This window comes from Oreochromis niloticus, linkage group LG13 (genome assembly GCF_001858045.2).
Source record: "Oreochromis niloticus isolate F11D_XX linkage group LG13, O_niloticus_UMD_NMBU, whole genome shotgun sequence".
NCBI lineage: Eukaryota > Metazoa > Chordata > Actinopteri > Cichliformes > Cichlidae > Oreochromis > Oreochromis niloticus.
This window is the reverse complement of record NC_031978.2, coordinates 7,542,711-7,568,374: the sequence shown is the minus strand read 5'-3', so window position 1 is coordinate 7,568,374 and position 25,664 is coordinate 7,542,711. Positions and strand designations below refer to the sequence as shown.

The 25,664-nt window shown below is 39.6% G+C and overlaps 1 protein-coding gene across 6 annotated transcripts in view; it reads right to left on the bottom strand.

Moving 5' to 3' along the window:
• ehbp1 (EH domain binding protein 1) overlaps positions 1 to 25,664 on the bottom strand; it is a 159,240-nt gene that overhangs the window by 35,480 nt on the left and 98,096 nt on the right. For 4 of the 6 annotated variants that reach the window (XM_025897774.1, XM_003438236.5, XM_005473668.4 and 1 more), the window contains 5 exons: positions 12,652 to 12,796; positions 10,133 to 10,384; positions 8,075 to 8,232; positions 1,363 to 1,501; positions 191 to 291 (listed from right to left, as the gene is read on the bottom strand). In XM_025897774.1, coding sequence (XP_025753559.1) covers positions 191 to 291; positions 1,363 to 1,501; positions 8,075 to 8,232; positions 10,133 to 10,384; positions 12,652 to 12,796 — 795 coding nt within the window. The remainder of the gene's footprint in view (positions 1 to 190; positions 292 to 1,362; positions 1,502 to 8,074; positions 8,233 to 10,132; positions 10,385 to 12,651; positions 12,797 to 25,664) is intronic. The other 2 variants (XM_019366884.2, XM_005473669.4) reach the window with 2 other exon arrangements.

Here is a 25,664-nt window from a genome sequence, read left to right as displayed (position 1 = left end):
ACTTAAACTAGTAAGGTGACATACAGGAAATCGGGGGGGTCAATCAACCACTTCACATCTGACCCCCAGCTCCTTCTTTTTTGGATACAGAGTAAAGGAACAGCTGATGAGAGCAACCATCACACTCACACACTAGTCTATTGTGGCAGATGGGACAAAACTGTATACACTACAGAAAGTATGAACAAACCTCCTCTTCAAACGGTCTGCGAACATCAACCTCTGTGGGTGAACCTCTGTCCTCCTCAGCCTTCTTCTGATCCTCAGGAACAGACTTCTGTCTTTTCATCTCTGGAAGAATGAAGTCAGATACATTAACAGGTGAGAAATCCACCTAATGTCATTTCAGTCTTCAGATTTTTATTCTACAGTACCTTTGCATGAGTCACTGGTCAAAATAATCCTTATTTATCTTTTTATTTGGACTAGTGCTACCCCTCAGTTCATCCTATCTCTCTTTTAGCTTCATTTCTGTTTAAGGGTATCCTCACTTTAAAGTAGCCTTCTCCTGACTGTCCCTCGCAAATAGAAGGTTGGCTAACATAGCCAATGACCACTATTAACAATATATGTATGAGGGGAAATAAAAAAAATCATGACTTTAATTGTTCGATATTCATACAAGAGGTTTCTTTACTATTTTTAAAGCTTCAGCTGCATTTACCAAATGCAAAATAAAGTTCTGGTGTGTTGTTAAAGCTTATGAGCTGCAGCTTCTCCTGACACCACAATCAGAAAGTTCACTGCCATTTGACAGCAGCTGGATTTGTATGATTCAACTTTCAACAGTGTACAAACAGTAGAGGGACTGGAGTAGAGAAAAGTGAAGTCATAAGACCATAATGTGTACTTCTCCTTCTCTCATTGGCTGTTATGGGACAGTATTTGTGGGTTTTCAAAAAACACAGCTACATGGATCTTCATGATTGGTGTGAACACATCATGACAGATGTATGTATCCTGCTTGGAAAGGCCTCAAATCTTCCTCTTAGTCAGTCATTTGAGCTGTATCAAGTATTATCTGTATTACATATTATATTGTATATAGCAGTCTTCTTACTTTCTTTATATAAGATATTTTCTGACATTTACAGATGACTCAGTTAAATTATGCAGCAAAATATCTTATAGTTACTGAGAAAAAACACCAGCTATAAACAAGCCTGCTTTCGAATGTTACTCTGAACAAGCGAATCCTTGTAGCCTTTTGAGGAGTCGAGTTACTGCTCCTCAAAATGTCCGTGGACGTCCTCAACAGTTAATTGCTGTGTGTGAATCAAGTGTCTCCGTATGCAAACATACCTCCTTGGGTAAACAGTGCATACATTGTGTTTGTGTGCTTGTGCTGTAACGTTCCCCCACCTGGTCTGCTCTCCACATACTGGCTGAAGGACTTGAGCTGTGTTTTCCTGACTGCAGAGTCCTTGTTGAAGACGACTGGGTTTCGCAACCTCTCCGTGGCTCTGCGCAGCCTCTCAGCTCTCAACTCCTCTGCATTATTCTGTCAGACACAGGGAAAGTCAGCGTTTAGCTTGGTCAAGTATTGCCTACTGACTCACGAAGACAAAGACCATCAACAGTTGTTTCTATTTCTGTGTCGACTCTTAATTTGCAGTTAATGGCATCACCAAACAAGGTAAACAAAGGGACATATTTTCAGTCAAAACTGCTTCAACACACAAATCATGCAATTAATAAAGCTAACCGTGAAGTAAGGAAAGAAATGCAATCATAGCCTAGTGAGCTGATGATTTTATTTACAAGGCAGGACATGTGGAGAGATAGATAACCCAACTGACGAACACATGCGGCTCGAAAAGACGCACAAAGAGTTCAGATTGAAATAACAGCTGGTGCACAAAAGCTAAAACAAACCAAAAGCATACTTAGATACAGAGCTGATTGTTTAATTTTAAATTACTGGCAATGGCAGCAATTAGTCTGCTGCCTCTTCAAATCTCGTCTATTATTCTGTCAGACTCTACCAGTCACTTAGATCTGCTCTCAACCTTTTATTAGGCAGTCGTTTCAGGATTTCAGGGCAGCTCTGTGATTATTGTGACCAAAAACACACATGCACACAAAACTACAGCACTGTAAGTGAACACACCAACTGACAGGCCGTGAGATAAATCTGGTAGAAGTTGATATGTTAGCTACATTGTGATTTTTTGCATGAAGCCCTCTGAAAATACACACACACACAGGCGCACACACTCATTCATTCACTCCCTCACTCATGAGAGAGACAAAAAGGAGGCAATTAACTTGACTTTCAGCAAAACCTCGAGCCAGAAAATATATTCAGATTATGCAAAATGCAAAAAAACGCTATTGTTTTCAAAGTGAACATGTGTTAGAAAGGCACACGCTCGCTTCTCCCGCTATCAAAAACAGCATGCAGAAATGCTTTATTACCAAGCCCCCCAAATATGCCAAGCCGAGTGGAAAAGAAACCGACTCGGGCTAAGATTGACGTTGCAGCGACGTTAATAAGACGGCGAAACGTGTAATAAAGTCGACAATTAGAGCAAACATGTTCCACTGCTTGAAACGGGGGGAGATAGTCAAGCAGGGTGTGCAGTGCGAGGAGGGCTAATAGAGACGGGTGTGGGTGGGAAACGGCGTGTAGACGGGGAGTTGTTAGTTTAGCTTCAGATTATTGACTTTCAAAAACAATGTCAGCAATTAGTCTGTTCTCACTTTGTTTTGTCTATTAGTCTGTCAGCTTCCACCAGCCACTTAAAAACCTTATGTCAAGACAAATTGAGGCAAATTTATTTATGAAGTGTTATACACAAAAGCCCAATTAAACATTTTAAAATGTGAGGACAGCGCTCGCATCAAGGCAACACCAAGGCGATCCAGAAGGATGTTTAACTCTTACATAGCCATGGTATTTTAAAAACAAAAACATGATAAAGTGGAAAACTTTATCAGTGCTCCTGCTTCCTTCATCTATGAGAGATATTACAATATGCTCTCATGTCATTAACTATGGTTTTTAGTCATATTTTGGTTTAAAGGAGTTATAGCACCACATTTACACCTTCTCTTTATGCCATACTTGGTGGTTTGAAAGTGCCTAAAAATGCAAACAGAGATCAGCACCAGTGAGAAAACTGTGCTACAAACTGTCCAACTATCCCTGAAAACAGCACGTTTGTCTACAGCCTGCTGGTCTGCTCTGGTTCTCAATCGACAAATACTTCAGGAATGGACATTCACAATAAAATCAAAGTCTATAATGTTAAAAAAAACAAAAACAAAAAACAAACAACCATGCCACACCCTTTCCTGGGAAAAAACATTTCTATGACACACAAATTTAATGAATTTCTGGGCTCATAAATGCCTCCATTGGATGACTTGAAAGTTAAATTACTTATTGAGGGAGAAGTAACGAGGAACAGTTATCAAAGGGTTTACTTCCCTCTGGTCCGTCTCCTCTCCAATGTCCAATCAAAGTAAAGGCTTAAAAGGCCTAAAATATATTGAAAACAGAATGCACCACTGTATGTGTAGTTCATCCAGAGTTTATGATATAAGATCAGGGGAGGATCTTGCTTCAATTTTACTTCTTTAGTTCTAACTAATAGCAAAAAGTAAAAAAGGTAACAGCCGACTCAATAAAGGTTATATAACTGTGGTTGATGTTTTTTTTTACTGTGTAGCCTTAAATCATTTGCTGACATCCTCAACAGGCTTCCTAAACTCAGTTTTCAAAACTATGAGAATTTCCTGTTCTACATCTTCCAATTAATGTTGCAGAAAAGTGTGAAAATGTTCATGCCTGTATGAGAAAAGTGTATAAAGTGTTTAGTGAGGGGTTTTACAGCCTTAAAACATCTACAATAATTGTAAATTAATTGTAACTGTACTTTGCGGTTTTCACGTATCACAGGTTATTTTTAGAACATAACTACCGCGATAAACAAGGGACCACTGTATTAAAGAGATGACTCGTGATGCTGTTTGAGCTGCCTGAAATCTCACTGGTCTCTCAGATAATCAAGCTGACATTTTCATACTAATTTTTCTCGTACTTTCCCACCTCGAAAATTCATTTTGCTGTTCTTTCTCTTAAATACTCTTTTAGGTGTTAATACGATGAGTAACTCTAGTCCTTAAATCCCAGCAGCAAACAGAGACAGCAGCATGTATCTGCCCTCTGTTTACCTGCTACTTTCTTGGGCTTGGTTACAGAAATAAGGTGGCTTCCTATTGGTTTTAGCACAAAGCATCACAATCACCCGCCAATCCTGGCTTCGCTAAATCAGCTTCCTGTTTGAGTGACTTTAAAATTTTACTGATCACTTTTAAGCTTAAACTTAAATGTCACTGTGCTTTTGCCACCCACTCTGACCTGTTTGAGTAGATGAGGCTGAGAGAATAGGTGACTTCCTTTATATCAGGGATGTGAAACTTATTTTACATCATCGGCCACTTTAATCTTGGGTGAGCCAGACAAGTGAAGCTCCCCTATGTGTCACTGTAAAGAAGTTTACCTGCACATTTAATCCTGGAGATATCTTAATATATATGTACAAGAAGTGTAATTACAACAATATGTCATTTTCCTACCTGATAGAGAAATGCTGCTGTAGTAAATCAAAGAAATTTCTCAGCATGACTCTTTGATCTTAAAATGTAAGAAATACATGTGCAAAATTATAGAAAAGTTAGCTGGTAGCTCATTATGCAAAACATCTTGTAGTTGTGATAAAACAGAAGGTGTTTGTGGACCTATTGTAACGCCCCCAAAAATGAAAATTCTATGGTAGACAGTGAAAAAACAGGAACTTTTCTGTCATTTAACCGTTTATATATTACTTAATTACTTTTGTGCAGTATGAATGGCCATGGGAGAGACATTTATTAGTGTAAAACTTATGAAAATATAGTTAAAAGTCCAAAAATCATGTCAGGAGCCCCTTGACCTTCTGTTTGACAGCCCTGATTTAAATGATTTAAAACACATTTTTATAGGCTTACTTTAAAGTGATTTCCTCTTCCTCTAATTATTATTATTATTATTATTATTGTTATTATATATTTTGGCTTTCTCTATGTATTCTGTATATATGTATGAAAACGTTATTATTAGCATAAATAAAGATGACAAGATCCATTTATACAGACAATCATGTCAAGTGTGCAGATCTACAGACTTAAACATATTGTTTTAGAAATATAGTTTAAGCAAACAAGAAATACAAAAGCGTGATGCAAAGCAGCTGAAAACTTAGTGATAGTGGTCATATAAAAGACAAAGGTCCATCCAGTTAGTGATTTTATGAATATTTCATATGTTTGTTTAAAGAAAAATGAAACAATCACTGATAATTGGATGTCAACGGATTTGTTGGATTAATGCTCCTGTCCTTGTCATATTTTCATGAGGATGTTTTTTTAAAGATTTTACCACACTGAGTGGTAAAAGCTGCAAGCTCTAGCAATATGTGCAGGGAATGGTTTATTTAGCAAAAGAATAATCTAATCCCTGGGGAGACTGATTAGGGCACTGGGCCTGCCTCTCCAATTATTACATACTGTTTAACTGTTGTGAATTGTGACTTGTTCACTAGACTACAACTACAGGTTAAAGAACAGCCACCCTCTTAAAGTTCAGCAGCTGCATTTCAACCAAAAGACAAAAAAAAGAAAAGAAAAAACAAAGTCTTACATTTCTCTCTCAGCCACACACCCACACCCACAAACACACCCACCCACAATGCATACCCACTTGGCTACCCCTCTGTCTCCTTTTTACGCTTTGGGACGAGCAGATATTGGGGTGTAATTTTTACTTTCTGCCGCTCCCCTCTGCATCTCTTATCACCGCTATCATCTCTGTGGTGAGCTGTGGCAAGCTGTGGCAGTGGTGATTCAGGGCTTTTGGTGCGTGTGAGTCTGAATGTGTGTGCAGGGGGCTGCGTGACTAATGTTGCAGTCTGCTGAGCGTTGCATGCCCTTATCGTGTGCTGCCGAGGCTGCGCATACACACAATCGCTAATGAGAGGACGAGTGTGTGTGTGTGACGTTCCTGCAGGTCGTTCCAAAGGCCTGAAGGACTTTTGGGAGTCCCGATCCTCTTGGGACAATTTATCCATATTTTAAAGGACAGAAAAAATTAACCCAGTCAGCTGACGAGGGAGAACAGACACGATTATTCACATTTGCACAGGTTTACTGTAAAAATCTAGTAGTTGTGGTAGTTTTTATATTTTATAATCATAAAACTGCACCGAACTTAAGTTAAAACTGGAGATAATAAAAGCTGCACATAAATGGAGCTACAGTATTACTAAATTCTTGTGTACCACCTTTACAACAGACGGCAGAATTTCTCAATGACGACAAAGATTACATTAGTGCCAGTGTGGCTCTGTTAGGCTTAGAAATGGTTTATGAATATTGGAAATTTCACATGAAACAAACAGTCTTTAAGGTGTTCGTACTATTCAGTAACCGAATCAAGCACTAATGGTTTCCAGGGCCCAGAAACTGGGGCTGCTCTGACTTTTGTTATTTTATTTTATATAAAAGCTGCAACATTCAAGAATCTAATGCAACTTATTGACTTACTCATACCTTTCAGCTTTTAAGAAAGAAATGAAGAACCAGGCTGCAAGTTAACACTGTTTTACCTGTTCAGCTGATATCTGCCCACTAATATCCACTGTAGAGATCATTTTTTTCTGTACTATCCAGTCTCTTTCTCTAACAGCTGTAAACTGGCCAATGAGATGCATTTTGGACAAATTTTGTCTCAAACTTACCATCTTAGCAGATTGTTAGCAATACACTGAGTGTAACAATACAAGTCGGCACCCATCAAAGCCGCTTTTCAGGCAGAAACCCTGAGCACTTGTTGATGTACTGTACAGACACCATTTCAAGATACAGTCTCTAAAATACCTCTTGCTGCATCAGTGACAACATGAAACTCCTAAATACCGCGTGTCTAAATCTCCTGTGTAAAACTGTAATGAAAAAGTTAATCAGCAGTTAAACCACAGATTTTAAACTCAGCTCATGTGAAGTGAGAATGAAATAATAACCGAACCCCCCCGCTCTAAATTATGACACACAGCTTTTTTGTAAATGAGTAGATGTGAATTCTGATGTCTCAGTGTTACCGGATTCACTAAGTTCACAGTTTTAAAAGGCACAAATGCTTCACGTGTAACATTTTTATAACTAATCAGCAAAAGTATTTCACACCCTTTTAACAAATAACCCATGTCACAGCAGACCCACTCCACTGATAGTGATGGAGCTCAAATCAGATGTGAATAGAGTATGTAAATACGCTTTTGGGTAAAGTGCTATGAGAAGAGTTAGGAATGTACCAAACGATAATTTTACCTCTCTGAGGGTCAAGCGGTAACACGCGCGCGCATACACACTCCTTTGGCCATAAAGGACTAAGCCTTTTAGGCTTTGAACACAAGAGGGTGTTTATGTGAATCGATGATCAAAGACACCCTGTGTCGCCATAAGCACAGAGGGTTTTGCTTGTACTGACAGCCACACACATACTCACCTTATTCTACTTGACATTCAAAATCAATTAAACAGATGTTCAAACCGGCCGACTGCGTTGTTGACTCAATATTCACATCAGAAGCTATAGACGCAAGGAGCCATAACAACCCCCTGTTCCCAACCTATACGTGCGTGCACACACACACACACACATATATATATATATATATCTATGACTATCTGAAAAGGTCACGCTTAATAGAGGGGACTGCTACATGTTATGTAGAGCATTGTGATGTCTGTCTGTGTGTGCATGATTCGTGGCTTTAGACAGACTCGCATGGACAGAAGGGGATAAACTATGGTGTTACATGAAGTGGTCTAGGTGACTGATGTCTACAAAGGCTCAGCCGGCTGACAAGCGGGGTCAATCGGACCTAATTGATCGGACTAAGTCTTTGATGGTGTGCTGAGAAAGGTGGAAGAGATGCACACATATATACACGCACACACACAACAAGAGAACGAGAGATGAAAGGAAAGAGGTGAAAACTAGAGAGTAGGTGCTCTGAGGTCAGCGTACCTCCGGTCCTTCTGCAGGGCTGAGCGGGGAGGTAGAGGAGGAGGCAGTGGGTGACGATGAGGAGGAGGTGGAAGATGGGGATGACGGAGAAGTGACTCCTCTTGGGCTGACCTCCACCAGTTTCTTCAGCTTCAGATCCACATGCTTACTGTTTGTACCTGAAGAGAAAGAAAGGGACAAACTGATAAGCAATAAGGGGGTTACTTCTACAATTTATATCAATGTCACACTTACACAAAAACCAAAAAGGAGAAGCAACTTGGTCAGCGCTAACATCCACACACTAAGGCAAACCCACAGATAAGGAATATATACACAACAAACACGTGAAAATACAACATATACAGTATACACACACACGTGGAAAGAGTAGGAAGTCTTACATCCTGTTTGCATTATTGCCCAGGTTCTGAGTGTACACGTAGTGTAATCCTACCCCTTATGCTCACAGATAAGTGAAGGTGATTTTGAACTTCAAAAATAAAAATATGGAGCTCTGAATGATCACTGAAGAACCAGTTTAACATGTGCTTAACATGTTAAAATTCATTTGCACTAATTTTCTCCCAGAATATTTCTCAATCTAATAATCTCTACTCGTTCTCATTCTTCTGTTAATCTGACGTCTTTCCTACTTTTACCTCCACCCATTCTTAATTTGTTTTTTAACCTTTTTCTTCCCTCCTTCTCTGTCTCTGCTTGCCAGTAGCTGCAAACAGCTTTATTTTCCAGGGACTGGTAACCACAGCTCCCCTGCCAGGCCAGAGCACTGCACTGAAGAAGATGAAAGAACAGGAGGGCGACCGTTTCATGTGTCACCTCCCCCCGTGACATGCACACTCACAAACACACACACACACACACACACACACACACACACACACACACACACACACAAGTGCGAGGATGCACGTATACAGATGCCAAGCACAGGCACACGCTTTTTGAATACAAACGTACAAATACACCATATATACACAATGGAGCAGGTAGGCTGAATAACCTTGACTTCCCATTTTTAGTGGAAATATTAACACAATAAACAGTGGTATCAGCCACTTAGTGTTACAATCACCACAATCAATTGCTTTCAAGACTACATAAAAATTACTGCCAGCAAACCCCCCCAAAACCCTAAACACAACTGTGAAACAAAAATAGTGCAGAGATACTGAACTTCAAAGCTTGAGGAAGCATTTGTCTGTTTTTTTTAATGTCTGTTTCTTCTGGTCCCTCACTGTACTCTCACCTATCTCACATCGACAGGAAATTAAAGAGGCAAATAAAATAAATGAAATACAAACAAAGTAATTAGTTTACCTCTGAAGATTTGAGCAAATGCTTTACTGAAGATATTTTTTGTTTTGTTTATGTCTAGGGAGCAGTTTTCAGAGTTTTTAATTACTTTTTTTAATTATAAAAGAAAACAGAAAAAACCCAACAGTTATATGCCAATAGTCTGGCAGCTTCAAACTACTAAGTTAGAGTGCATGAAGAGTAGTTTGTGGAAATGAACTGAAAAGATGAAAAGCTTGGGCTCAGGTAAGTGACTAAATGAAAAAACAAGTGAATGTGAAGCCTGGTAATAATTAAATACCTGCATAGCTCAACCAGCGCACTGGCTATAAAAGTTACAACTAGTGCATAAACCACTGGTTAGCTTTATGCACTAAAGTCTTCTGGGTTGGGTTTAGGTACTAAAGAGTGCTTGGTTAGGTTTGGGCATTAAATTCTTCTCAGCTAGGTTTGGGACCTAAAATCATGTTGGAGAGCTACAGAAACAAAATCTAATGGATAAATTTACAAAAGATGGATAACAACTTCTGGTAAATCAAAAATGAAGTATATTTGAAATGCACTATATGTTAGATATTCAGTTAAAATGGTAATTAACTGAAGACAATGTAATTCAATGTAACTTGAGTGAACTATTGGCAAAGAGGATTTAGGTACTAAAGGGGATGTTAAAGAATGTCCAGGCAGGTCATGAATTAGTTAGAAAAATAAAAGAAGACAGTGAGTCATGCAAAACTGCACAGCGTCAGCCAGTTATTTTACCCAAAAAGGTTAGCTCAGAGCTGGGGTTAGTAAGCTCCAGGGGACCCTGGGTGCTGGAAGTAGTTGGAAGAGCCTCCAGTGGCAGCAGGTTAGTAGGCAGTGCAGATGCAGATGTGGCAGCGGTATCAACATCATGATCATCACCACCAACGTGGAACTGCTCCTCCTCAGCCCTCACATCTCCCTCATCCTCACCCCTTACACCAGTAACACCAACATCCTCATGATGACTTCTGACTCCGTCCAAAACATCTGTAAGTATGGAGTTGGACAGCAGAAAGGAGGCAAAAAATGAAGTAAGGAGCAGAAGGAGCAGGAAGGAAGGAAAAGGAGATGGTGATGATATAAAAAAAAAGAAAAAAAAGAAGGACAACGATAAGGTTTAGAAAATAGAAAGGTGTTAAGAGAACACAATAAAAAAGAATAAGGGAGGAGTACAGAGCGAGACATTTAGTTAGTTTGTGATAATATTAATCTGTGATAAGAGTAAGTGTTAAGATCCTGTTGTTAACCATCTCCATCCACATTGTGCTCTCAATACAACAATAAATCTAATATAATGGCTTTTGTTTGCAGAAAACTCATGTAAAGTTTCAGGGCTCTGTGCACATTTTCTTTCTATCCACACGGATACACTAGTTAATACATTTATTTATTGGCATGAAAATGCAGCAAACTCCAAAAGAGAGACAAGAAAGGTCTCTGAGTACATCGATCCGTGTGGGTTTAGTGCCTGCTCGCAAAAATATCTGACACACAAAGTGAAAATGAGACCCCAGTTTAATTTCCACCAATTCAAGGATCTGTTACCCGCCTTTCTTTTTCCAGATAAAAGATGAAGGGGGAACAAAAACCACAAAAACATGAGAGTGTATATTCCATTAAATTTCCACAGGGGCTCAATAGAAACAACAGTGTCTCCACATTAGGAACAAAACAAGAAAAGCACGTTAGAAGAAACTCATATGGAACTGCATGGATAACCCACCATGGATTAAAACAATATAATCAGTACACAGTGTTGCAAGCTCCCTCCTCCGTTATTTACTACTTGGTGGGGGAGAGACCAAGAACAAAGAAAGAAGGGGAGGGAGTCAACATAACAGCATTTTTTTTGTGTGTGTGTGTTTTTTTTCCTTTTTCTAATTTGCTAGCTGCGATGTGGAGCGTGCTAGCAAGCGCCATTCCTGCGTGGCTGGCTGAGGCCTAATTAATGGGAGGCCATGGTGATGGAGTTTGGAAAGTTTCTTTGCGGGCAGCCCGAGCTGCACTTAAAGGACTGTCAATGGCGCTGAAGGAGGAGAGGGAGAGAGAAGGAAGAGAGAGAGGGGCTAGGATTAGCCGTTCTGCTCGGCAGGCCTTGTGTATCACAGCCCACAGCATTTCTCTCTTCTCCTCGCCGCCACCGCCTCCTCCTCCTCCTGTTCCCTTGTTCCGTTCTTTCCTCCAACTCCATTTTTAATGAGATCAACAATTAGTCCAATTCAGAAAAGCTGAAAGAGCAAATAAATCAAGTGCTACCCGCCCTCTGCCTCACTGTCCGTCTCCTCTTCTTCTGCCCGACATGTCGCTGAATGTTTACTCCTCGTTAAGGGATTATTTGTTTTTGATTTCTTCTTTCCTGAGCATAAAAGGAGTGCATCGCCATTTTCAGGCTTTTAGGTATTTTCTCTGACCCATCTTTTGTTGTCTAATCATCTCAAGTACATCAACGCTTAGCCAATAAACCACTGACTGGTAACTATTTTGATAAACCTTTTAATTCATCAGAAAAGCCCAATATTCTCTACTTTTCTTTTGTTTTTATCAGTCAAACACTTTCTTTCTTTGTCCTCTTCACAACTACACAACTTAGTTTAACTGCATTTTCCACTTCTCACTCTTTGTCCTCAGCTGTCTCCTCTTTCCCTTTTCTGATCCACCTAAAGAGAATAACCAGAAAGAGGGGTGTAATGTTGAGGAATCATAAACAAATGACTCTGGAGGCCTGATAATGGTCATTATGATAATAACCCCAATTTCAAGGAAATGGAAAGCAGTGGGAAATGCACATGGGCAGCATTTGCTACCTCTGCAAGCTGTTATTAGAAGTGTCTGGTGTTTTGAGCATAATTTGGCCACACAATGCGTTGTGTTGATTAACAATTACTGGGTGAACGAGACGAGGGAGGACTTGCAGGGCAAACTGCTTGTTTGAATATAAGGGTGGTGTTTTTTAGACCCGCGGCTGTTGTCAAATGACATTTTGTTTTTCTCTGAGGATTAAGTAGAACCCCTTTAGAGAGCATAATGGAAATGCGTGTGTCTTAGCATGTGTGGATGAAGAAAGTGAGTACATGTCGAAAGCATGCTACTGTGACTTTTCTTTTGTATTACAGCCCATGAGCATTAGTGAATGTTAGTTAATTGTAAATGCTTTTAACAAAACTCTGAAAGTGTGCTAATGTGGATAAAGAAAGTACAAATGGAAATGATGTCTCTATCAAGACTTCATGTTTGTTGCTGCTGTGTGAGCTGACCTCCAGCAGTGCCCGCCTTGCCACCTTTGCCAGTGCTTGATGGATCCAGCAGGCTCATGTCGGACATCTTGACTCCAGATCGAGCCTCAGCTATCAGCTGCCTGGCTCGTTCTCTCAGCTGTCTTCGCCGCTCAGCATCCCGCTCCTGCACACATGAGTAAAAAACTCTCAGGGACTTTTGGACAGACACAGATTTAAAAAAAAAATTATTAATATTTATTTCCACATCACTGCATCATTTTAAGAATGCATGATGTTATAGCTGTTATTTAGATATATATGACTGCTTTGCTCAATGAACTATCAGTTTTAGTGGTTTATAAGCCCACTGAATTAAAGCATGCCATATACACACTGTATATGTAGTAACTACTTACTCCATCCTTTATTTAATCGGTAACTTACTCCAAAATCTTTGCACTCTGCACCTAAACATGCTTTACATGTTGTTACTGTATGTTGATATGGTGATGTCAGTATTGTCTGTCATCTACTCTGTTACATACACTGAGAGTAAAGAAATAGCTGTAGCCCAATTCCTTGTATGTGTACACAAACGTGGTCAATAAAAATGATTCTGATATTGTATCATTACATTTTCCAGCTCTTTGGCCTAGAGACAAGTCAGCAATCATCTGGCAAAAACCAGTCGGAGGGAAAAATAAGTATTCCCCAACTGGTTGGAAATGGTGGCAGGAAGTCCCCATTCACGCAGGTGACCAGTAGACTAAAGACCAGTCAGTGACCCCCGGTAACCAATGGTTGCCAGAGAAGAGTATATATTCTGTAGTCTGCTAGCGACCAAATCAATCGCAAGGATGTTTTCGGTGCAGCACCATCTTTGCGGCCAATTTCACCTGGTGACAATGAAACTGAGAATATGTATTTTTCCCTAGCAACCTGAGGTTGCCAGAGGGTCGCCAACTGGTCTATACTTATATGCGACTGATCAGCCTTAATGACCCTAACTAGCTAGTATTACCCAGCAATTGTGGTGTAACCTTATAAATGTGCAATTATTAGTGCAATAAACTGTTTATGCTTAAGAAATCACTGTGTTCAGTGATGTTTTCCTACTTGTAGATTTCCTACTTGTTGTCCTTACTCCTTGCTGAATATAGCACTCATGATGGTACTTGAGCGCATCTGAAAAATCATCATGCATGAAACTATGATCTGCACACACCTGGTACTTCAACAAGCCCTAAAACATAAACAAAACAAGTCTTAAAAATAATAAAAAAGTTTTGTTATGAAAAGCATGTACACCTCTCACTGCATTATGGAGCTAGGAGCACAGAGATAGGCACACGCACCATCTTGGCTCTAGACAGATACAGTATTGAGCTGTCACCATCACAGCAATGGCAGAAATGCCATTTTCAGGTCGATCCAATCTGATCCCACAGATAACACACGCACACGCACACGCACACACACACACGCACACACACACACACACACACACACGAAAACCTTGATGATGTCAATTGGCAAGCACTTAACAGATGATGACCCCACCAAGCAGCACCCTCACTGGGCAGGCCATCACTACATACAGTAACCAGGCAGTAGTAAACAAACATCCTGGACAGGTAATTTAAAATGACAGGAATGTCAGTGGGTGATTTCCAGAAAAATAAGGGACCAAAAGTAGATCAAAATAACAGAAAAACACAAGAGTGAATCTAACTGAACTGCACTGAAAACAGATGGGGAAAGTTATAAGAGAATATACTGACTGAAAAAGACAGATGAGTCAATTTGGTATTTAATAAAGGTGAAAATGCCTGCATGATTTAAGCCACTGCAGCGGAAGTTAACATAAACTCATCTTTTACACGACTCAACCTTTAAGCACAAATACACACAAACTCCTAAATTTGCACCCCCCCTCGCCCAAACACAGCCACATACGACCCAGGGGAGAACGAAGCTGCATTTTTCTGTCACTGCTCTCCCTCCCTGTGGTTTCCTGTTAATCAGCCTTCTCCATATTGAGGCAGGGGTTTTAGGGCTGGCCTATTGAAGCTGCCCATTTATCCATTAACAAAACAAGCAGCGCCCGCTAATGAGCTACATCTCTCCATTTCCATGTCAATTGTTTGTTTGTAGTCATTGTTTGGCGGGGACAATGGGGTTGTATTGTAAATGACAGCAACCCTAATGCACTCTGTGTATGTGTATGAGAGAGAGCCCAGGGGGATGCCCACAGGGAGACGGGAACACACCTTAGAGAGAGACTGATTAAAAAAAAAAGAAAAGAAAAAAAGAGGCAGTGGCAGAAGGAAAGAAGACAGAGAGAGAGATAAAGAGCAAGAAGAAAAATAAACGATGACACTACTTAAAGAAAAATACTTCTCTCCCAGGTCTCAGTATCTAACAAAGCAAGGAATTCATAAATATATTTTGTTAGCACTTAAAAAAAGGAACAAGAAACTAAACAAACAAGAAAAGGATCAAATATATCTTGAAAACTGTTTATGAACTGTTTAAAAATTTGATGTCTAGACTATATTACCCATTATAAAACACATTTAGTAGTTATATGTATATTTACTCTCAGGTGGAGCCACCTGAGAGTAAAGGTAATGATTTTGCCATCTAACTGTGAGCAGGAAAAACCCCTTTAAGGGGTTGATGTTGGAAATTAGCTCTGGATATAGACATCAGACACGACATCTGCAACTATAAATGTTTCCTTCACAACTAAATTACAAAATAAGTACGTGAAAATTTGAATCCAGACTCAATTTAGTTTGGCTTATGGGACTTATAACCAACAAAGAGCTGTTTATTATTTGTCTAATAGCGCACACGTAGGTTGTTACATGAAAACAAAGGAGAGAGAATCAGTAAAACGCAAAGAAGAAAATGCTTTATATCTGGCCTGTGCCATGATCATAACAGTTATTAAGTTGTTTGTGGGTCACAGAAGACTTTCACATTTCAAAATGGGCCCTCTTGGTTGGAGGATAAAGGGGAGCCTAAGCAAGTCTGAGTATCTCTGGGTCTTATTCAGGATTTATAAGAAAGTGGAATGTCAGCAGTTATATCAGGGAACTGTACCCAAAGTAGAGCAGGGCGATATGACCAAAAATATTTATCACGATATACATTTGAAAATTTGCGATAACGATATAACTGATGATATAATTGACACTAGACAAAATATTTTACAACTCCACAACTTTATTAGTGCAAAAAACCCCATCAATGTATTTTCACTTAAACAAGCAGCTGTTTTTTATGTGCATTAAAGTTATATAAAAATGTAACAGTGCCAATTCCTTGCTGACAGTTTAACCAAAAGGCATTTCCAGTGGAAATTAGCCGACATATCCTCAGCATAACCATGTATAATATCCACAAAACTTAAAAAGAGGTTATACGCACACAATACGGTAATATTATGTTGAAGCACAGTACGTATCACTCCGCGAAGCGCCTGCCTACGGTAGCCGTAATGCTCCGACAATCCATCAAGCAGTGCGGGTTCGTAGCTTAGCAAAGTCGTACTAAAACATTTGACGGATTTTCGAGCGCCGTGCACCACATAAAATCGTTTCAAGGTCAGTAAACAAAACCAGAATTCATACATAAGGCGCACGGGATTATAAGGGGCACTGTCGATTTTCAGAAAAATCAAACGATTGATTTTAAGTGTGCCGTATTTTCCAAACAACACGGTAATAACGACGGCCCGCTAGCATGCTCTACCAAAAATAGTGCTTTGTTGTGTATCTGACGGACAAAAGCTAAACCAGTTCCACACCACTGAAGTTGCAGCATTTTTACAAACCAATTCTGGTTCATCTGTTTCATTTAACGATCCGCTTTCGCTCTTCTCATTCAGCGCCGCTGCCATGTGCGTATGGAAACATAGGCACTGCGCATGCGCGTTTCACCCACATTCTATCGCGATATTTCATTTTCCTATCGTTGCCCAAAATTACACCGGTATTACCGTGAACGGTATGATATGGCCCAGCCCTAACCCAAATGTTGTGAAGAAGAGAAAGCTGAGCCAATAGCCCAATCCATCTACATTTCAACCTTCACCTATGATATCTGGATAATGACTGAAAGAGTATAGCTGAAACCAAGGTCATCTGTAGAATGGCTGGACTGAGCTTTAAAGACATGGTGAGAAACTCTGACGTCTTTACTGATGAGCATGTTAATGAGAGACTCACCTCTTTCTGTGGACTTGTAGATTCAAAAGAACAATAATAGCAACAACCAAGATTGAGACTTCACAACAGGAGTTCATTAAATGTGGGTGATACTACTATGTCCATCCTCTATATTGTTTGTGCCAAATGTTGGGATGTAACATAGTTTGATCCCAAATTGGATGTTTTCTGGTTTGTCACATTCTCATAACAGTATCACACAGACAGAAACTGCTTTTTCTTCTTTATACTTTCCATCCTTACTTTTTATTATGTTGCAGAAGCATGCTTCTCCCTCCTTTTATAAATGCAAAATAAACAGTAATGTCACTAACGGCCTTCTGGCTATGGACTGGTTCTGATACACAATCTGGCCTTTACAGATATGGACAACTACCAGTTCAAGAGTGCCTGTGTGTGTTGTATCAGTTTATATATACATATAGCCCACACAGGCCCCCCACACTCCATAAAAACATCCCACTGCATTATTGTTGTTAGCCATTTTGGGGACAGGAAATGGGAAATTGACTTTGCCTATCCAGAGGCAAGGATTAACACTATGCTGCTATAAAATGCATCTAACCACTGCCTGGCTCCCTCAGCTAAGGAACCGAGAGAGTGTGTGTGTGGTGGGTCGGCGAGAGGGCAAAGGATAGGAGAGGAAGGGCTTTTTAAAAAATGTCAAACTGTGTGAAAGACAAGAAAGACAAAGTTCGTCATATAAAATCTTTTTGTGGCATTAACTTTTACTGACGTTGATGTCTGAACATGTGCATTCTGCGTTGGTAACATTAAGAAATTAACAATGAAGAGTATAAGAAGACTTTCTTTAAGAGTCTGCACAAAAATTTCTGAATGCTAAAGAGAAATAAACAGTGGCTGTGATAATAAGGCTTAAACATGTTTTGTTGCCCCACTTGGTCAAAAAAGGCTCTTTTGATGGTCTAAAGGTCTAAATAATGTAGACTTGGGTGAGGAGAGGTCATTTCTGGTTACTGTCAAATTTCTAATTCTTTCTCAAAACCTGTTGAGATTTATTTTGGTCACTCAAGTGTTACCACTGCTGCAATTCCAATTACAACTCATTGTTCTGTAGCAACACAATATGCCAGAAGTTTAGGGAAGAGTAGCTGAGCATGTGGAGATTAAATGCTACCTAGTGGACATAATGTTAAAATTAAGTGGCGATTACACTCAGTACTTCCAAGTTGGAAAGTGGCAATAGATACAGACACAACGCTTTAACCTGGCCGGACAAGACAACAACAAAGGTGGATCCAAAAAGCCACAGGAATGCAAATTAATAAAAATAACAAACAAGCAAAAAAACAAAAAACAAAAACCAGCAGAAAGATCATTACGTGATCAAAGCCGGGATGAAAAAGCAAGAATGAAAAAAAGAGGAGAAAGCTTGTCAGCTGGTGGTCGTTGGGCAGCACAGCTTCAAGAATGGAAACCCAGGAGGAATAGAGACTTTTCTTTTTTAAATGGCGACAGCAAGAACAATCCTCCACTGTCTTCCACTGACTGCTGGGAACATCCAGTGGAAGAGAGGCTGAACGGATGAGTGCGAGTCTGAGACAGAGGGTTCCTCTGTGGGCTTGGCGTCGAGTGAGGACCTCTCTCCGCTCTGGAAGCTCTGTCTGAGCAAGGGGAGCAGGTTGTCGCCTTGGTTGCTCTTTTCTGGGCAAGTAGAAAGAGGGAGGGAGGGAGAGAGGGAGGGCACGCACCACTGGTCATGTACAGAGACCTGGCGTGGGCACACAGTCATGCCACGCACACACACCCACACCAACACTAAGGGACGCGCACACAATCACTATCTAAAAGGGTTTGCCAACCTCCCAGATAGCCAGCCAGTCTGGCAGCCAGTCATGCAGCTCCAGACATTTGTCATGACAGGCTAATTCACAGTCAAGAGGTGCTTTAGGTCTCTATCTTGTCCAGACTCACACACTCACACTAAAGAACCACAGAACACACATGCACGCACCAAGCCAATCAAATAGCCATGTAATCACACACACTTCAACAATGTTTAAAAGCCACAGAGATTCAGGTAGAAGTCAGTTAGTTGTTAAACTCTCTGATTTTCTGTTACCATATCACCATGTGCCTACTTATGATAATCACAACAAGAATTGTCATTTACATATAATTATTCAGCAACAAATTAGTTGAAACATCACTAAATATAGACAGCATCTTTATTAACCTTCAAGCAACCACACAGGAATGCCCACAGATACAGTCCACTATAATTTTTATGACTTTCACTAGTTTCTATGCAAAGAATCGTTAAAGAAAACACAAACTTAGATTTTATTAGACAGTCATTTGTTACTTGTTACAAAATAGGTTATATTTTCAGTAACACTAAAATGATCTATTATAGTATGCTCATATCATTTTAACACGTAAATATATAAGATCTCGTGACTCAGCAATACTTAATCAACAACAAATATAATGAAGTTATGGTTATGGATGAGGTTATAAGGTTATGGATAGATAACTAATACTTCAACCTCTACAAAGATGCTAAAAGGCCAGTTTTCCCAGATCCTTTCTGGAACGTTATCCTCAGAGTAAAACACAGCTAATGCAGGTATTTACAGCTCTATATTCTGGGATGAGCAAGCAGATTAAGGTGGAAAGGAACAAACATCATCATCCTCTTGGTGACAGAAGGAGTGGGATTTATGGGAAATGTGGTTTTCCAGTTTAAAAAAAAACATCTAAACAAAAAGCAGGGACTTCTGTTTGGCTTAATTATCTGTTTATTCCACTGAAAAGGGCAATGCCAGTATTTTTGACAATATTACCAAATTAATAAATCTAATATTTGTCCTCAAATTTAGGTAAAAACAGAAATGGAAAAGAAGGGAGAGGGAGTGAGAGAGGGAGAAGGGGAGGGAGGGAAAGGGAGAGCTTATCGGCTAGCTCCAGACAGAGTGCGCGGATCAATGGGCGTGCGAGGCCCACAGCGATCAATGCATTTGATAAAGATAAAGAAGAGCCACTGTACATGGCTATCAAAGAACCAGGACACAGCCTAATTATGATTCGACGGGTGCGTGCCCATGATAGGGGTCTGTGTGTGCCTGTATGTGTGTGTTATATGTACATAAATATAAATTTGAGAGATGTCGGCGTGGAATTTGAGCAGGAGTGCGGGTTATGCACCTGTGTGTTAGTGTATACTTTTAAGTGTGTGTTTATGTGCAACTGCAAAGATGCAGGAGTGGTGTGCAAGGTTATGTCTGAGGTTTTAAGTACAGTTAGGTCCGTAAGTATTTGGACAATAGCCGGTGCTACAAATACTGCACTACAGTGGATTTTAAATCAGATAATGAAGATGAGATTGAAGTTTTTCAGCTTTAATTCAAGGTTGTTTTTTTTTTTTTATACATAGTCTCCCATTGTCAGGAGCTCAGACGTAATCAGACAAACTGAGGTAATCATGATCATGAGCCATTTCTCTCTTCCTCCATACGTTGCTCTTGACATTTCTGGTACAAGTTCATCCTGGTTTCATCTGTTTGACAGAACTGTGCAGTCTCTTTAAGCTGTTTTTGGCCTTCTTAGCCTCGAGTGTAACTAGTAGTTTAAATTAGAGATGGCACGATACCACTTTTTTATGTCCGATACCGATACCGATATCATAAATTTGGATATCTGCCGATACCGATATGAATCCGATATAGTGTGTTTTTTAATCAATAAAACTGTTTTTTTAATATCTTGCTGCATTTTGTATAAGTTCATACTCAAGTTTAAATAAACAATAACACTAAAGCTATTCTGTTATACCTGTATGTAAAAAATACACTGCACCCAAAATATTTCATAGTTCAGCAACACTGATCAATCTAATAAACTTAAATCTACTCCATCCTTCCTATTCTGGTATTTTAAAGAGTACTTAGCAGAAATATTAAGCAACCTAACTAATAGGGTTGCAAACTCCCAGCAAAAAAAAAAATAGGGAACCACCCCCCACCCTCCACCTCATGATGCTTAATTGATGTAATCAACTTTAATTTGATGCAGGGTGAAAAAAAATGCACAGAATTAAATTATTTTTCAAGAATAATTAAATAGATTCAACATCTTTCTTCAACAGAATTGCAGACTGCACAGATGGTATCTTCCCAAAGGAAAAAGTACTATAGCTTACTAGGGTATATTAGACTTAACAGTTACTATATACAGTAATGGATACATTTTACATCAGATTAAAACTTTGGGTGTAAGATTCAGATAATTATTTATTAAAAGCTAGACATTTTAAATGAGAATAAGAAAGAAAAGTATGTCTTTGTGCCCCCTTTTCCCTGTTCATGCCCTATCGGCCCCCCTGGCTAAACTTTGCTAGATCCGCCCCTGCACAGTTACCAGCCGTCAGCTACGTAGAAAAGGATCCTGGTGTAGAAAGTAATATTAAATAAATTCTAACAACAGCTTATCAAGGTTAAACGTGCTGCTGTTGTTCAGCCGCTGGTTTCCTCTTTCTGGTGCAAAGTGGACCAAAAACAAAGAAGAGAGACGGACTTGCGACAGAAAAGACGATCAGCTGATCATTGATCAGTTTCACGATTGAAGTAGCAGCAGCAGAGGGAGAGAGAGAGGCAGTCGCTCCATATATCGGTTGTTAAGCTTAACATCGGAACGCTTTACAAACATTCAGAGATGAACTTACACACTTGCTTTACTTCTCCCTGGGATAACTTCCTCGGAGATGAAATGCTGGTTTGGTAGCGAGGCTACAAATACACACAGCCGCTCAATCACGTGAGCACACTGCTCCAACGTGCAACGGTTATGAGCCGAGTTACGCAATGTCGCAAGTTTTGTGAGGTGGTTTTTTTTTATATTTAATGGATCGGATTACATTTTTAATTTCTCACCGATATCCGATCCAGTAATTTAGGTCAGTATCGGACCGATACCGATACGTAATATCGGATCGGTCCATCTCTAGTTTAAATCTTGTTTTAAATCCTCTCTATATGCATTCATGAAGGCATCTCTTGGTTTTAGACTTTGACAATGTCAAAAGTGTTCTTGACTTGGTTAGATGTTGTGAAGTATTTTTTCTTATCATGAACTTTTGTTGTCTTCTGTGGTCTCTCAGGACTTGGGGTGTCTCTGAGCTGCCCAGTGTATTCCCTATTTTTGAGAAAGTACCAGATTATTGATTTGTCTCCTCCTCACGTTTTTACTGTCTCTCTGATGAGTTTATTTTGTCTTTTTCATACTTATGAACTCCCCCTCACTTGCACTGACATTCCTAGTCCTCATTGAGAGATCTAGAAAAGTGCAATGAACTGTAAGTTCAAAAGTGGAATCAATTCAGATATTATATCTTCTTCATGTGTCATTAAATAGTGAATGTGGGAACAAGCCCACCTGGCCATCAACCTGCTTGTTCAATTACTTTTGAGCCCTTGTGGGGCGATCGTGGCTCAAGAGTTGGGAGTTCGCCTTGTAATCGGAAGGTTGCCGGTTCGAGCCCCGGCTCGGACAGTCTCGGTCGTTGTGTCCTTGGGCAAGACACTTCACCCGTTGCCTACTGGTGGTGGTCAGAGGGCCCGGTGGCGCCAGTGTCCGGCAGCCTCGCCTCTGTCAGTGCGCCCCAGGGTGGCTGTGGCTACAACGTAGCTTGCCATCACCAGTGTGTGAATGTCTGTGTGAATGGGTGGATGTCTGGATATGTAAAGCGCTTTGGGGTCCTTAGGGACTAGAAAGCGCTATATAAATACAGGCCATTTACCATTTACTTGAAAGTGGTGGGCTATGTATAAAAAAGCAGTACTTTTGGTAAATGTCTTGAATTGAAGCAAAAAGTCTGAATTTCAATCATACCTTGATTGTCTGATAACAGAGCCAAAATGATCTGTGGTTCGAGAATATAAAAATCTAGTTTTTGTTTATACATACCGTATGTGCAAAATCTTTTTGGTATCTCTTACTTGTTAACAGTTGAAGCAGCAGTGGAATCATGTGTGAATGACACAGGAGGCATTTTGCACGAAAAAAATTTCATATGGTTTGTATATGACAGAATATCGTTTTGAAGTACTGAGTATGTGGCACAAATGCAGAAGAACAAAGGTGTGCATTTAAAATTCAGCTGATTTTTTAATAATGAGCAAATACGTTAGTGTATTTGACTTTTGAAGTTCTGTTTAACTGTGGTTCTATAGTTGAATTAACAGTTTGCCCTCAGCACAGTGTGTAAGCCGGTGTGTATACTTAACAAAGGACACTTGTACAGTAGGACAGGTAGAACAGGTTGAGTAGGGACATGCACACAAAAGTCAGAGGAGACCGTCGCTCTGACAGACGAGTATGATGGGAAGGTTCTGCCCTTTAAATAGACAGGATAATTGCTGGGGAGGGAGAGACAAAAAAGGTGAAGGAGGTGAGAGAGGAGGTGGCGGAGGGACATAGTAATAGAGAAACGGAGAACATGAGATCAACTCCCTGCCCCCTTTTGAAGAAAACAGAACTCACTTTAGAAGTTATGGCCTGTGTTAGTTCCACTACTGCTTCCTGAGAAAGTTCTCGAAAGTGTCGGGGTTGAGGCGGAGACATTCATTGAGGCACTTTAGCTTGTTCCAGATATACTGGTCCAGATATGCAGGTCCAGCAATAACAAGTTGTTAGTCAAAATAGCTATTAAAATACAATGTGTAGAAGAAAAAAATAAATAAAAAAAAATCAAATTTAGGTTTTAGATATTTTGTAGCAGTTTGCAAGTTTGTAACAGGGCATTGTGCCATCTCTGACAAACTCATTGGTACCGGACAATTTTTTAAATTCATCATCTGATTAATTTTCCTCAATATTGTTCCAAATACTCCAAAATCTGCATTAAACTAAACTCAGATCAGTTTCTCTTTAATATCCTTTGTGTATCACTAAGGTTTCCATGTTTCAAACTTGCCCCTACTGAAAAAGTTCACTTTAATTTTCTTAATCATTATTTCACTTATTTAGAATTTATTTTGTTTATTGCATTGTTTTTTCTTTCTTTGTTTACTAAACAAGTTTGTTATTGTTATAATAAGTCTGAAATGAACACTTGAATCTGGCTCCAAAAGCAAACCAAACCCCACAGACTCCCATTTTACAAGGATCGACTGTGCCATTATTAAACTGTTGAAACAGACCATTGAACAAATATGCAGGTCCTGCTTTTTGACTTTTGATTCTTTTTTTTTCCTTGAGTTATGCGGACATCATGATGCATCCTACATAACCATTCTGCGTTGTGACCAATATCACATCATTGTTGGGTCACAATGCCTTTGTTTTGCATCAATTTTTAAACGTTCTCCAAACTTGATACTTTATGAATAAAATACAGAGAACAAAACAGAACAAAAAGAGGGAGAAAGAGAAAAGGCAAAACACCAGTGTTAGAGGATGGACATGAAAAACATTTGACACTTCCACTTGGTCAAACGTGAACAATATAACAAAGAGAGAAAGGAGGAGAGGTACATGTGTTCAGGAGAGGTATGTAAGTGTAAGTGAGTTACCGCTTTCTTCTCTGATGGCTTGATCAGCTCTTGTGATGCAATTCAGAGAGCTGTCTTTCTCTTGCTCGTTAACACACGCACACACACACTCAATTTAGAGACTGCCTTTGATCTCCACTCCAGCCAATTCGGCCATGACACATACCCACACACTCCAAGACAAGCACGCACACATAGTCCAAAGAAACTCCCCACCAAACTATTTAGTTTCATTAGGGGCAGATTCTTCAAAAAGGACAGAGAACAAGAAGAAGAAAGGAGGGGGTGAGGGAAGGAAGAAGAGGAAGAAGAGGGAAAAAAATGAGAACCGGGAGAAGAATGGCACTGCAGCCACATTAAAATGAGACCTGGAGAAAAACTATTACTGCTGGGAGAAGGCTGAAAAGGAGAGTAGATGGAGGAGGAGGAGGGGAGTAAAGAACAGTGTGTGGACAAAAAAGGAGAGTGCATACGGCCATATTTGCATTTTCAAAACAGACATTTTTTCCTCTTTCTGCTGCACAGACAACCTTTTACTGGTTGCATTTTCAATGGTCAAATCCATGAGAACAAAACTGAAATCAGAATATGTGAGGACTACGATTATTTTTTCAGGATTATTTAAGTTTATGAAAAAAGAAGGGACCTGTTATAATGGGCCACTGGTAAGGACCTGAATGTAATGCTTCCAAAATAAAACAGGAAGAACTCACACACAACTTCCATGTTCAGCATTTGAAAAGGTTACTAAAAATGACAATGTTCAGCCAGAAGGCTTTGTTTTGGTCCCAAATGACAAAATAAAGAAAGAAAGGAAGTGAGGAAGGAAGGAAAGACAAAATACTAAACTGTTATAATGAAATATATGAAATTAAATAAATAACACACAATGTGTTTTTCTTTTAAAGGAATTTTTACGCAAGGTTCAGTCAGAGGGCCTTGGGTAAAAGGTAACCTTTTTAATGGCTCTTGGATATTTTCTTTCTTGTTTTTTTTTAATAATAATAATAATAATAATAATAATAATATTTTATACATACATATATATATATATATATATATATATATATAATTTTTTTAATTATTTTTTTTTTTACATACGTCACAGTTCAGCCAGAGGGCTTTGTTTTGGTCCCCAATTTAAAACAGAAAGAAATCAAATTCAGAAAGAAAGGAGGAGATGACGGACGAGTCAGAATCAGAGGACAGACAGCAGATGGGAGTGGATGACAACACCCACAGGTCACAACAGCAGAGACCCAGGAGTCCTCTCCACTGCTGAGGAGAAGGAGGAGGAATAAGGGGG